This window comes from Phasianus colchicus, chromosome 33, assembly GCF_987193195.1.
Source record: "Phasianus colchicus chromosome 33, bPhaCol1.hap1.1, whole genome shotgun sequence".
NCBI lineage: Eukaryota > Metazoa > Chordata > Aves > Galliformes > Phasianidae > Phasianus > Phasianus colchicus.
The window spans coordinates 2,283,507-2,297,008 of record NC_143468.1 but is presented as its reverse complement, the minus strand read 5'-3'; the positions used below and the strand labels follow the sequence as shown (position 1 = coordinate 2,297,008).

General features: G+C 59.2%; 1 protein-coding gene across 2 annotated transcripts; it reads right to left on the bottom strand.

Annotated features, from left to right (window-relative positions):
- Positions 1-1,137: 1,137 nt before the first annotated feature.
- TESPA1 (thymocyte expressed, positive selection associated 1) lies at positions 1,138-12,860 on the bottom strand. 2 transcript variants are annotated; one of them, XM_031609811.2, is made up of 15 exons: positions 12,563-12,849; positions 11,880-12,005; positions 10,023-10,205; positions 9,711-9,753; positions 9,222-9,271; positions 9,072-9,125; positions 8,831-8,867; positions 8,618-8,701; positions 7,020-7,228; positions 5,420-6,345; positions 4,888-4,972; positions 1,979-4,797; positions 1,815-1,847; positions 1,420-1,548; positions 1,138-1,314 (listed from the first exon to the last, which is right to left on the bottom strand). In XM_031609811.2, exons 3-12 carry the CDS (start codon positions 10,186-10,188, stop codon positions 4,718-4,720), a joined length of 1,734 nt encoding a protein of 577 aa, XP_031465671.2. In that variant the 5' UTR covers positions 10,189-10,205; positions 11,880-12,005; positions 12,563-12,849; the 3' UTR covers positions 1,138-1,314; positions 1,420-1,548; positions 1,815-1,847; positions 1,979-4,717. The 2 variants fall into 2 exon arrangements, with proteins under 2 accessions (XP_031465671.2, XP_031465670.2); XM_031609810.2 differs by having other exon boundaries at positions 8,831-9,125; positions 12,563-12,860.
- Between the last annotated feature and the right edge of the window lie 642 nt (positions 12,861-13,502).

Sequence of the window (13,502 nt, the reverse complement as noted above, 5' to 3'; positions counted from 1 at the left end):
ACTGAGCAAATATCGCCCCAGGAGCTGCACCGAAGCCAGGTGGGGATTTGCAGTGAGGGGCACAGGGAAGGGCGCAGGACCTGCAGGCACTGCTTGAAGGTAACAACACCAAGAGCACGGGGTCATGGCCCACGTCCCCTCCTGGGGACCATAGGATGCTCCCATGAGATCCCAAACGAGAAGCTGTGCTTGGAGACTGCTCTCCATCACCAGCACAGCCCCAGTGTCCCTTATGCCTTTTCCCACAGCGAGAAAGCAGCCTAACCCCACAGCTCAAGGCATGGGTGAAGCCCTCCTATGTGTTCCAAACTTCCTCTGAGCACCCAGATCCCACTGGGTCACCCCACAGCCGTGCCATGGGGCTGGAGAGTCCAGTAGAAGATGGAGGTGAGCTGTGGTGCCTTCTGGATGTCCCCAAGAATGTCACCCAAGTGATGGGACATGGGGATGGAGGATGTCATGGACTGAGCAGCCAGCATATGAGACGATGGGAAAGTGGGGTGGGTTGGTTGGGGGTTTGGGGTCTGTCTGCAGGACAGGTTTGGGGGGGATGCAGCAGTGGGGTGGTCTCTAAAGTGGAGAAAGGACTGCAGACATTGAGCATAGGGTCGGTGGGCATCGTAGGAGCACCACACATAGGAATCAATGGGGTGAGCTCTTTTTGGCGCTGAGCAATGGTAGAACAAGAGGCAAGGGGCAGAAAACGGGACACAGGAAATTCCATACTAACACAAGGAAAACTTTGCTGTCAGAGTGATGGAGCATTGGAATGGGCTGTTCAGAGAGGTGGTGGATTCTCCTTCTCTGGAGATGCTCAAGATGCCCTGTGTGGATTCCCACCCGTGAGACCTGACATAGGGAACCTGGTTTAGCAATGCGTTTGGACTCAGTGACCTCCAGAGGTCCCTTCCAAGCCCTACAGCTCTGTGATTCTGTGTGACAGTGCCAGGATGTGGGTTTGCTGCAATAGCACGAGGAATCCATGGGATTCAGCCACCAAACACTGAAATTGGGTCTTTGGTTTGTGGGAAGACCCCACTCATCTGAGGGAGATGGCAGCAGGAAAGCACCCCGGGTCAGAGCGCAGCCTCTGTGGGCAAGCAGCAGGAGGGACAGGACAAGCAGCAATTAGCAGTTTGCTTTATTGGAAGCTTTGTCTGGAGCCTTGTTCACACGGGAAAAGCCACAGGGTGAGCAGGTGGCATTGGTGGCACCTTGGAATGAAGCAGAACCCATGGGCAGAGCACGGTGTCCCCATGTCACCACGTCCCCTGCAGGGGAGGGCAGCGCTCACCATGCCGGCTGCTCGCTATTCTGTTAGGAGAGAGGTGAGATATGTCCCCATCCCATACAGGAGGGGGCTGTGGGTGCCCCTCAGCACCTCAGCCCCCAAACCCTCCCACCCTGATCCCTTCTCACTTGCTTTTCCCCCTATCAGCAGTCTGACCGCCCCGGCCAAGGTGTCTCCCAGGGAGCGCAGGAGGCTTTCCACCACGTCTGCCAAATCCACCAGCACTCCTTCGGCAGCTCTGCTGCTCACCTTCACATCTGTGGGGAGAAATGAGGGTCTGGGAGCTGCCCCCTCCGTGAGCTGTGCCTGCACGGACCACCTCCCACCCCATCCCCAGAGCTGCTTCGTGCTGCAGGGAGCTCAGATCCCACGCTTGGGAGGGCAGGGAGGGATGAAGGACTCCCACCTACAGAGCACAGGAGAAACCCCAGGAGAGTTCTCTGTACGATTGGGATGCTCAGAGAGTTCCTAGTGAAATCTCAGCCCCCAGCCCCACTGATCCCCACACAGGACCCCCACTTACCTTGCCCCACGGTCGGCGTCTCATTGATGGGCACTGCAAATGGAAAAGACACAGTGTGACCAACCCCAGGCTGGGGGGTTTGGGCGTGGGGACAGCCCACCCCACTGGTGGGACAGATGTCCCCTAAGGGACATCCTGCCCCATTGGGATCCTGCTCTACTCACAGCCCACAGCCAGGCAGCAGGCCAACCCAGCCAGCAGCAGCACTGTGTAGAGCTTCATCATCCCCACAGAGCTCAGGTGGTGACCGCAGCTCCAGGATGAGCCCAGGCTCTGTTCTGCCCCTTATGAAGGCAATTGGAGGGGATGGGGTGGTGGGAAGGTGCTGAACCCGGGCACTGGGCCAGTGTGGGATTAGCAGGGATCAGCCCTGCAGCACCTGGGGGAGCACGGAGCGGATGGACCCGATCCAAATCCTCCTGGTCCCCCAGGGCTGCACGTGTGGGAGCAACTCCAGAGTGTCCCAAAGACCCAATACATTGGTTGGCTGCGACCTGAGTCCCCAGGGCACCCTATACACCCCACCAGTACACCCCATACTCTCCCATTATGCCCCTCGGCATGGGGCAGAGCATCTCTCCATCCCATTTTGGGGATGAGGATGGAGCTCAGAGCATCTTCCCCCATTAAAATGCCTGGGGAACGCTGATGCACCAAGGGAAGGGCACGAGCACGGGGAGGAGGTGGATGAATAATCTCCCCACACTGCTTGGCATACAAACCCTGTCCAGGAGTGAGTGTGCACTGGGGAGGAAGGGATTTGCTTCGTGTTTCAGACAGCTGCAGGGCAGCATCCCACCCGCAGCGATCAGCTCCATCCTCACGTCGTGCAGGGATGGAGGCAGCGGAGCGTGGCCCGTCAGGATTCACCTGAGTGCTCTCAGATCTCCAGCAGAACCGGAGAAAACGGGGCTGACATTGCAGGAGAAAGCAGGGAAACTTCTGGAGGAGTTGGGGGTGGGGAGGGGATGGGAAAAGGTTTGGGCTGCGGGGTGGGTGGAGAGCAAAGGAACCGAGTGATGGTTGTGTGTTCCCAAATGTACACCCGTGCTGAGCCTCTGCTCCATGCAGTCCTGGTTTCCTTCTTCTTTGTGCTGCAAAACCCTTTTGGTGTTGCTCGGGGGGGTCTCCAAAATGTCTCAGCCCCTTTGCAGGGGAGCTCAGTGCAGGGTTTGGATAAGAGACCCCTGGGATCCCCTCCCACCACCACTTCAGTGTTGTTCCTCCATTCCAAGGGAAGCATCTTGATTTTAAGACACCTCTTACAGGATGCTCCATCCCACTGAATTAATTCAGCGCCGGCTCCAAAATCCCCAGTTTGGGTCCTGGCAGCACCGAGGGCTGCAATGTATGCATGGAATGTGATGATGTGCATCTCCTGCTGCCCTGGGCTCTGCAGCATGGAGGTGTCACTGTGTGTCCCCTGCTGGTCCCCAGCACCAGCTGCTGTCTCCCAGTGCTGTGTGCTGCTTTCCAGCCCGGCCCCAATGACCACTGATTGGGATGAGGTGCCCATGGGTGTCCCCAAGGGTGGGCAGCCCATCCCCATGGCTTTGCACAGCCCCATCCAGGACAAATCCTGGGGTTGGTGGAGATAAAATCCCATCGTCAGCCCAGGAACCAGGACCAGGCAGAGCGAGGGGAGTGGGGTGATGACCAAGGTGGGATCCCAACCCTTCTGTGCACCCCCCAGGTTGGGGTTCCCATACAGATCCCATACAGATCCCACAGGGTAGGGCTGTGGTGAGAGCCAGACCCGGTGCCGGAGGGGCTGGTGCTTAATCCAGGATAATCCCATCCTTGGCTGCGCTCCACTGGGAAGTCCTTGGGTTGTTTACCCATGAGGACTTTCCATTAATTCCAGTACTGATGCCTGGGGGGCTGGAGCCTTCCTTCCCATCCAAAGGCCATTGGCACCACTTCTCTTCCTGCTGAAGGGTGTTCATGGGGTGTAAGTAGGGCTGGTGGCCCACGGGGAGTGGGGGGGACACGGGTGGGACCCTGTGGGGATGGGGAGGTGCCCCTGGGTGGGATGGAGAAGAGAGAAGTGGGTCAGCTTCCATCAACCCAGGGAATAAAAAGGGTTGGGAAAGAGATGGGGATGGGAAGTGCCAAGGTCACCCTGCCCCCCAATTTGGGACTGTGCCCCCCAATGTTTGGTTGCCCCATTGGGAGCAGAGCGGGAGGGGTTAAGGCTGCAGTCCTGCAGAGCATTGCCGCGGTTTCGTTCGGATGCCAGAGCTGCAAGGAGAGGAAGAACAGCAAAGCCATAAAGATAAGGTGGCAGGAAGATGAAGAACAGGCCCGGAGCCATAAAGCACCCAGATAAGGAAACAGGAGAGAGAGGTTTCGGAGGGGTGAGAAGAGATGGAGAGCAAAATAAACCCCGAGCAGCGCGCGCTGCATGAGTCATGCCCAAAGGCAGCACCTCCTCCCACTTTGCACACCCTGAGAGCCACACGCAGCCCTCACCCACATCCCTGGGACCCCCCAGCAGTGCAGGGACACGGCCTGATCCCACTGGGACCTTTATTTCCAGTGTGCTGTCAGCTATTCCCCAGCAAACCCCCATCCTAGTGTTCCAAGCGCCGGGGGAGCAGCCAACTCCAAAGTGCAAGTGAAGCCCCAAGGAAATGGGGCAGAGGGGGGTGGAGGGGGTGCAGGTGCCAGTCCTGAGTTTTGGGTGCATCCAACGTACTTGTGCATGCATTTGCACACTGCGCACACACACACACACACAGTGTCCACACACGGTGCTCAGCTCTGGGCTGAGGATGGGCTCCGTTGCCTGAAGTGCAGTGGTGCAAACTTTCCTGCACCCGTTGTTGCACTCCGGTGCTGGAGCAGCAGTTTTGGAAGGGGGGGGGGGGGGGGGGTGTGCAGGCAGGAGACCCCCGGTGGGTTCACTCTGTCTGCTCAGGAAGGGGCTCCTCCACGAAGCCGCTGCTGTCCGAGTGCCCACCGACCCCATACAGCATCAAACCTGGAGCGTGGGGATGGGATGCATTGCACCTCTGCATCCCCCCACACACCCCTCAACCTGTGCGCACGCGTGGAAAGAGCCACGGCTTACTTCTACGGAACCTCACAGAGCAGCTGGTTTCTTCATCATCATCTTCATCATCATCATCGTCGTCGTCATCGCTGTCGCTCGCTACCTGCACAAACACAGCAGGGCGCAGTGAGTGGTTGTGCCAAAGAAGGGCTGGAGCACGTGTGCACATGTATGCCCACGTGCAAAGGTGGCCCACGAGCACGCGTGTGCACCAGTGCACATGTGCATATGCAACTGTGCACACGTTTGCAGACGATCTGCAGGCGTGAGCGTGTGCAGGGTTGCTCTGTGTGTGGGTGCAGAGGTGCGTGCGTGCAAGGATGTTTGGTGTGCAAGCATTCCAACGTCTGCACTCAGGTGTGCGTGCAGCAGGATGGCACTCCCACAGCTCCCTCCTGAAAGAGGCTCCATCTGAAGCTCTCAATCATTCAGACCCTGGCAGCCTTCCTCCTTGCTGACCCACCAAGGCCGTTTGCTGCTCCATATCCTCCTGCCCACCCCGCTGCCCACCTCCAGCCCCCTCCCCAGCAGCAGCGCTGACCCCCCTCACCTCTTCCATCTCAAAGGAGTCCACGGCCTCGTTGGTCTCAGCCCAATTGGGGTGGTGGGACACGAAGCTCCCTGCAGTGGGACCCTTCCTGGGGGGCTGCAGCCCCGCTGCGTTGCTCTGCTGCCAGTCAGCATCACCCACCCGGTGCCATCCTCTGCTCCATCCTCTGCTCTGCTGACCCCACTGGTCTCCACCCGCTGCGCAGTGGGACGGAGAGGGCGGTGCCCCATAGGGGTGTGGGGGCTCTCCTGGGTGCTGCCCCCCTTTTATCCCCCTGGGTGAAGTCTCTGAGTCCCCGTTGTGTCCCGGCTGTGCAGGGGGGGCACACAGCCAGCTGTTATTGGTGACCACTGCACCCAACGCTGGGGATGAGGTGACATTCACCCATGGCTGTCCATCCTCTGTGTCACCCCGTCCTGTTCCTGGGGAGCACGGAGCATCTCCTGCCCACAGCAGAGCCCCCGCCGTGGAGTTTTGGCCACATCCCACAGCCATCTCCATCCCTCGCTGATGGTGACATATGGGGACCCCCTGATCAAGCCACGAGGGTCCCCCACCTCCACGTGGCGACGTCCCAACAGCCACCCCACAACCAGCAACCCCCCCCAACCTTTCCACATCATCGGGATCAAAGCAAAACCTCTCCCCCCGGCTGCGTTCCAGCACCTCCCTCACCACCCTGCCCAGGGAACCCCCGGTCCGGGGGGGGGCATACAGACACATCTTGGATACGGCCGCCCTCAAACGCTCTGCGGGTGAGAGGGTGGGGGGTTGAGAGGGGGGGATGCGGATTTCGGGGATGCTGGGGTCGGTCCAGGTGAGGTGTGAAGGGGAGATGCGCTGCAGGGGGGTCTTGGAGACATAGGAATAGAGGCAGAAGAAAGCGTCCGCCGTGGCAGCCAGAGCCTGGACCTGCTGGAAGCGACCTGGGGAGGATGAGAAGGGGGTAAGGGAAAGAGGGGAGGGTTTATTAGGGTGGCGGGGAAGGGTGCTTTATGTGGGCCCTGATAGCTGGTCGTGCTCTGGTCAGCTGGGAAAATGGAGCGACACTCTGCTTCCATGGGGAAACTGAGGCACAGGACCACGATTCCCCGCTTTCTGTAGGGGAACTGAAGCACGGGAGCAGCATCCCCAATTTCTATGGGGGAAATGATGTATGGAACCACCACTTCCAGTTTCTATAGGGGAAGAGATACATGGGACAACCATCCCCAGTTTCTATGCGGGAACCAAGGCATGAGACCACCACCATCCCCTGTTTCTATAGGGGAACAGACACACAGGACCACAATTTTGACTTTCCACGGGGAAACTGAGGCACAGGGCTACAATTCCCCACTTTCTATGGGGGATCTGATACATGGGTCCAGTGTCCCCAGTTTCTATGGGGGAACCGACGCACGAGACCACCGTTCCCAGTTTCTATAGGGCCACCAACCCCACTTTCTATGGGGAGTTGTACCACCACCCCCAACGGAACAAAGCGCAGCTCAGCAGATCAACCCCAGCACCAACAGACAGGGCGGGGGGTCAAGCACAGAATGCAGCCCCCCTCCTCCTCCTCTCCCCATATCATCATCATCCCCCCGGTGCCACTCACTGGCCAGCATCAGGCAGGGATCCTCCATCTCCAAGCGCCGCACCTGAGCCTTCAGGAAGAGCTGGAAGTCGATGCCTTTGGCTCGGGATGGGGAGGAGAAGAAGCGCGAAGGGATGCGAGACACAGCGCCCGGCCCGGGCTGCACAAATCCCAAATTGTATAGGATCTCCTCAGCGTCTGCCTGGCACCAATCGAGAACCTCGGAGATGCTACGGGGGGGAAGGGGGTGTAGGGTTATGGGTGTAGGGTGGATGTGGGGTTGGGTGTAGGGTGGGTGTGGGGTGGATGGGGGGTTGGGTGTAGGGTGGGTGTAGGGTGGATGGGGAGTTGGGTGTAGGGTGGATGTGGGGTGGATGTAGGGTTGGGTGTAGGGTGGGGATAGGGTGGATGTGGGGTTGGGTATAGAATGGATGTGGGGTGGATGTAGGGTTGGGTGTAGGGTGGATGTGGGGTGGATGTAGGGTTGAGTATAGAATGGATATGGAGTGGATGTGGAGTTGGGTGTAGGGTGGGTGTAGGGTGGGTGTGGGGTGGATGTGGGGTTGGCTGTAGGGTGGATGTGGGATTGGATGCAGGGTGGGTGTAAGGTGGATGTAGGGTTGGGTATAGAATGGATGTGGAGTGGATGTGGGGTTGGGTGTAGGGTGGATGTAGGGTGGATGTTGGGTGGATGTGGGGTGGATTTAAGGTGGATGTGGTGTTGGGCATAGGGTGGATGTGGGGTGGATGTAGGGTTGAGTATAGAATAGATATGGGGTGGATGTAGGGTGGGTGTAGGGTGGGTGTAGGGTGGATGTGGGGTGGATGTGGTGTTGGGTATAGAATGGATGTGGGGTGGATGTGGGGTTGGGTGTAGGGTAGATGTAGGGTTGGGTGTAGGGTGGATGTGGGGTTGGGTGTAGGGTTGGATATAGAATGGATATGGGGTGGATGTGGTATTGGGTGTAGGGTGAATGTGGGGTGGATGTAGGGTTGGGTATAGAATGGATGTAGGGTGAATGTAGGATTGGGTGTAAGGTGGATGTTGGGTGGATGTGGGGTGGATGTAGAGTGGATGTGGGATACAGAATGGATGTGGGGTGTATGTAGGGTTGGGTGTAGGGTGGATTGGGATTGGATGTAGGGTAGGTGTAGGGTGGATGTGGGGTTGGGTATAGAATGGATGTGGGGTGGACACAGGGTTGGGTGTAGGGTGGGTAGGATGGATGTGAGGTGGATGTGAGGTTGGGTGTAGGGTGGATGTAGGGTTGGGTATAGAATGGATGTGGGGTGGATGTAGGGTGGATGTGGGGTGGATGTAGAGCTGATGTGGGATACAGAATGGATGTAGGGTGGATGAAGGGTGGGTGTGGGTGGATGTGGGGTGAATGTGGGGTGGGTGTAGGGTTGGATGTAGGGTTGGATGTAGGGTTGGATGTAGGGTTGGGTTTAGGGTGGATGTGGGGTGGATGTAAGGTTAGGGTTAGATGTAGGTGGTTATAGGATTGGGGTTAGATAAAAGATGGACGTAGGGTTGGCTGTAGGGTGGATATGGGGTTTGGTTGTTGTAGGAATGGGTCTCGTGAGCGGACAACCCCCGCATCCATCAGGGTCCCCACCTGGAGCTGGTCAGGTTGGTGAGGCCGGAGGGCGCGCTGGATGCCATGCTGTGCCCCAGGCTGAGGCGTCTGCCCTGCAGAGCCCTGCATGGAGAGATGCCACGGGGTGTCACAGCCTGGGGACAGCAATAGGGACAGCCCTGGGGACAGAGCAGTGCTGGCAGCAGCGGGGCTGAGAGGTGGGGATGTGCAGGGATGGGATCCGGCTCTCACCTGCCGAAGGTTTTATGGTTCCCTGGTAGCAGAAGAGCTGCAAAAAGGAAACAGAGAGGTGGCAGGGAATGGAATGTGACGTCTGGGGAGCTTTGGGGACAGGCCCTGTGTCTGCAGCCCCATCCACATAGCGAAACCATCCAGGACAGCCTGTCCCCATAGGTGTGCTCCCTGTCCCTGCATCCTCCAGGGATGCTCAGAGCTTTGGGGACAGGAAGGGACCCCCAGGGGTGGCTGCTACCTTCAGCTCCCAGCGTCAGGTCGTCCTCAAAGCTGGTGCTGCTGCTCCCACAGCCTGCAAGACAGCATCGCCCCGAGGGGCAACGGGGATCAGAGGTGGGACCCCCACCCTCAGCCCCCTTCGTGCTGTGCCCACAGAGCACCCACGTACCATAGGGACCCAATGAGCACAACTCCTCCGGCAGCGCCTCCAAGGATGACCTGAACCCAGAGCAAAACCCCATGAGGTCAAGCAGTGGGGGGGTGGGAAAGGGGGATTTGAGCACGGTGGGATGAAGGATGAGGGATGAGGGATGTGGGATGAGGGATGAAAGATGAGGGATGAGGGATGAGGGATGAGGGATGTGGGATGAGGGATGAGGGATGAGGGATGAGGGATGAGGGATGAGGGATGAGGGATGAGGGATGAGGGATGAGGGATGAGGTTGGGTTGGGCAGTGTGATGGGGATGCTCAGAGGGTGAGCACAGCACCGCTGCTGCCAAAAGTGGCTGAGCACGGAGCGAAGGGACAGCAGTGCCTTGTGCACAACGCATGCATCCCTGCAGCTCCTGTGCAGCTCCAGCATCTCCCCCCTGGCTGCAGAAAGCCCCAGGGAACAGACAGGGAGGCACTGTGCACCCTATGACCCCTCAGCTCACCCGCAGTCCTGCAGCCACGTCTCTATCTTGCTGGAGGAGCTTCCTGCAGGGAGCAGAGATGAGATAAAGCAGCACGAGGGAGCCGGGTTTGCTGTGGTCACCAACTCAGCGTGGTGCAGAGCTGGCTGCCAAGCTCAGGGATGTGCACAGCTGCTTGCAAGCACTGATGTGCTCTGCACACACACACACACACGTGCACACACACGCACACAGATGCGTCGGCACGTGAAACGATCCGCTTGTGAGCACACAACCCTCTGCATGCACACATCCCCGTGCACAGACCCCCACGTGCTCACGGGCATCGCGGACCTTCGAGGAAAACATCGTCCAGGTGGGGTGACTGCAGCTCTGGGATGTCCTGCATGGCTGCAGCCGCCTCCTCCTCCACCACTGTGGTCCTCCAGCAGCGGCTCTGCCGGGCCCAGGCGCGCCGTTTCTCCCATGAGGAGGGGCTGAGCACTGAGGACCCCTCCATGGCAGCACCAAGAGACCCTGTGGGGATAGGGGAGCCCTGAAGTTGGGGCATTCCTCACCCATTTTGCACAGCAGCCCCACAGCACCGCCACGACATCATGAGGTAAGCTGCACAGCACCAGAAAGCAACTCTTTTGGGATCCCCTTAGGGTTTTCTCAGAGCCTGGAGCTTCCCATAGGAAAGAGCTTTCCCATCCTACCCATATCCCATTCAGTCCTCAAGCAACATCCCTTCCATCATCACCCTCACTGCCATCCCCATCCCCATCCCATCCCATCCCCATCCCCATCCTATCCCATCCCCATCCATTCCCATCCCATCCCTATTCCCATCCCCATCCAATCCCATCCCCTTCCCCATCCCCTTCCCCATCCCCATCCCATCCCCATCCCCATCCCCATCCCCATCCCATCCCCATCCCCATCCTCATCCCATGCCATCCCATCCCCATCCCCATCCCCATCCCCATCCCCATCCCCACCCCATCCCTATTCCCACCCCCATCCCCATCCCCTGCTCATCCCATCCCCATCCCCATCCCATCCTCACCCCCATCCGCACCCTGTGGGTCCATCACCACTCAGTGTCCCCACAGCCCTCCCATACCCCCCTCCCCCATTTCCCATCCAGATGTTCCCAGCTGTTTCTGCCCTGCAGATGCTGCCCACCCTGTGCCCCACTGTGTCACCCGTGGGGACGCTCATCCCCTCACCCTCTGCCACGGCCCCGATCCTGGCTGTGTTCAGAGCCCCCCAGCAGCACCCCCCACCCCAGCAGCCATTGATCTCCCTGCACCCATGGGTGACAGAGCCACAGTTCCATCTCTGGGTGCAATAACTGTCTGTCTGTCCATCCCCCCCTCCCCCCCCCAATGCCTCCGGAGCTGCAGCTGTGCAGAAAGTCCCCAGAGGAGGGAGGATGCGAACGCAGCGCATTCATGTCACCGTGTCACCATGTCACCATTTCCCCATTTCACCTCCCACCAGGCTGGGTGCAGGGCCAGCATGACCCCCCTGCCACCCCCCCAAGGCACCTCTGGCTGCACAGGGTCAGATCCTGGACCCCCCCCCATATGAAGCCAGGCCACGGGATGGGGTGATGGGGGGCTCACAAGCAGCAGCCCCATAGCTGGAGGCTCAGCACACCCAAGCTGACCGGAGACACGTGGCTGGGGCCTTCCCCATACGAGTCACCCAAAAACTGCAGGGAGTTGCTGTGACCCCCCCCAGGACCCCTCCAGAACCACCCCCAACCCTCAGACTGCCCATCCCCACGGAACAAAGGTGCAGTGCATGGCACAGAAGGGATCTCCAGCACATGGCACAGAGATCAGAGACCCAACGTGGCCCCTTCGTCCCCATTGCGCGCCGGAGCTTCCCCACCCCAAACTGTGCCACCCCTGACCCCATCCCCACCACCCCCTTTCGTCCCCACCTCCTCCTCCTGTCCCCATCACCCTCCTGTCCTCATCACCCTCCTGTCCCCATCACCCTCCTGTCCCCCAGTCCCTCTCCATCCCCCCAGCACAGAGCTCTATGCTCTCTCCAAGGACGCACCTCTCCATCACCACCACCCCCACCTCCAAACCCATCTCCACCCATCTCCATCTCCCACCCCCCAACCCACCCCCACCTTCCCCCCCCCTCCAGCTCCCCATTGGCCACAACCCCACACCCATCCCCATCACTCACCCACACTGGGGGGGCACAGGGTGCTCCTTAACCCTACTGAGGGTCCATTGTCTGCGTCCCCCCTGCCCCGCCACTGCGCCCAGCCCCTGCCAGCATCTGTCGTCAGCAGGGAGGGAGGAAATTCATCTGTTTGGAAGAGGAAATAAAAAAAAAAACCATCAACAGCCAAACCTCAAACGTTGACCCACATCCGCCGCCGCAACGGGAAAAACTTAATGAGGCTCTGACGTGAGGGGGGGGGTGGGTGGGGGCTAATTAGAACCCAGCACTCAATGAGGGCTTCATATGGAGATGGAGCAACTGGGGACCCAAATGGCTTTGGGGTCTGGGGGAGGCTGAGGATCCTAAAGCCTGCGCCAAGCTGCAGGTGCCCCCTGTGCTGATAAAGAGATGCAGGCTGTTATCAGCACCCAAACCCCAAAAAGGAGCTGAGGGGGGACCAGGGGTGAAGGTGTGGTGGGGCGGTTGGTAGGGCGCAGGGTTGGTCCCAAAATCCCTTTTTCCAGCTTGATCCGTGTGACGGCATCTCCACATCTTTACCTTGCAGCATCTTCTCCAGGGCTGGGCTGAGAGTTGCTGGGGACAGGACAGGGACAGAGGGACAGAGGGACAGGGGGACAGAGGGACAGAGGGACAGGGGGACAGGGGGACAGAGGGAGAGGGGTGAAGATGGGGACACTCACCTCTAATAAGGACACCACAGCCACCAATCTGGACCTACAGACCACCAAACCCAACGGGATGAAGGACAGAAGGACCGAGGAAGAGCGCTGGGATGAAGATGGCTTTAACCCTTTCCTCCCCAGCGCCACGTCGGTGGCTTTTCCTACCCAAATTGAGGAGCTGCTGTGGGGTAACCCCGTCCCGGTGCGGCTCTATCAAAGCCACGATCCCTTCAAAAAAGGCAACGAGTCGATGCTCTGGGAGTGCTCTCCTGGAATGGTGCTGCCCAGAGGAGGGATATTTTTAGCCTGGGATTGTTTGTGGATCGAGCCCTGATTTAACCATTGCTTTATCCCACCCCAGAGTGCCATTTTCAGGTGTTTCCAAGCCCCGTTCCCTGCCCCATTGCCCTTGGATCAGCGGGTGCAGCTTTGCAGAGGGCAGCGAATGGCTCTGCCAGGCTCACATCCTTCCTCTGGCTCTTCTCCAGGCCTCCAGAGCACAAAGCAATCTCCTCCCGTTCTGCTCTGACCGACTCTCAGAGCTTTCAGCCTTGGGTCCCATCCAGCATCTTCCATCCCCACCCCGCTGTGGGGTGACCCAGGGATTTCAGGGCATGGGGACACCGTATTTAGGGACACAGGGCATCCCATCCCAACTCCATCACTACTGGGGATGCCCCAGTCCCCACTCCCCCATCACTCCCCCCCCTTCCCCTCCTCAATAACTTGGCATCCTCTCCGACCCCATTGGGTTGATGGGATGGATGGAAGCTGGGCGGCGTTTCCCAGTCAAAGCCTGGCGAGGAGCAGCATGGAGTCGACCCACAGAGCAGCAGTTAATTGCTGACAGCACTAACGAGGTCCCCCAGCTGTGGGTCTGCACCCAGGTGCCTACGGGGCAGAGCAGTGCGGGGTGCAACGGGGGCGTCCCATGGTTCCCCATTGAGAAAGGTGGATC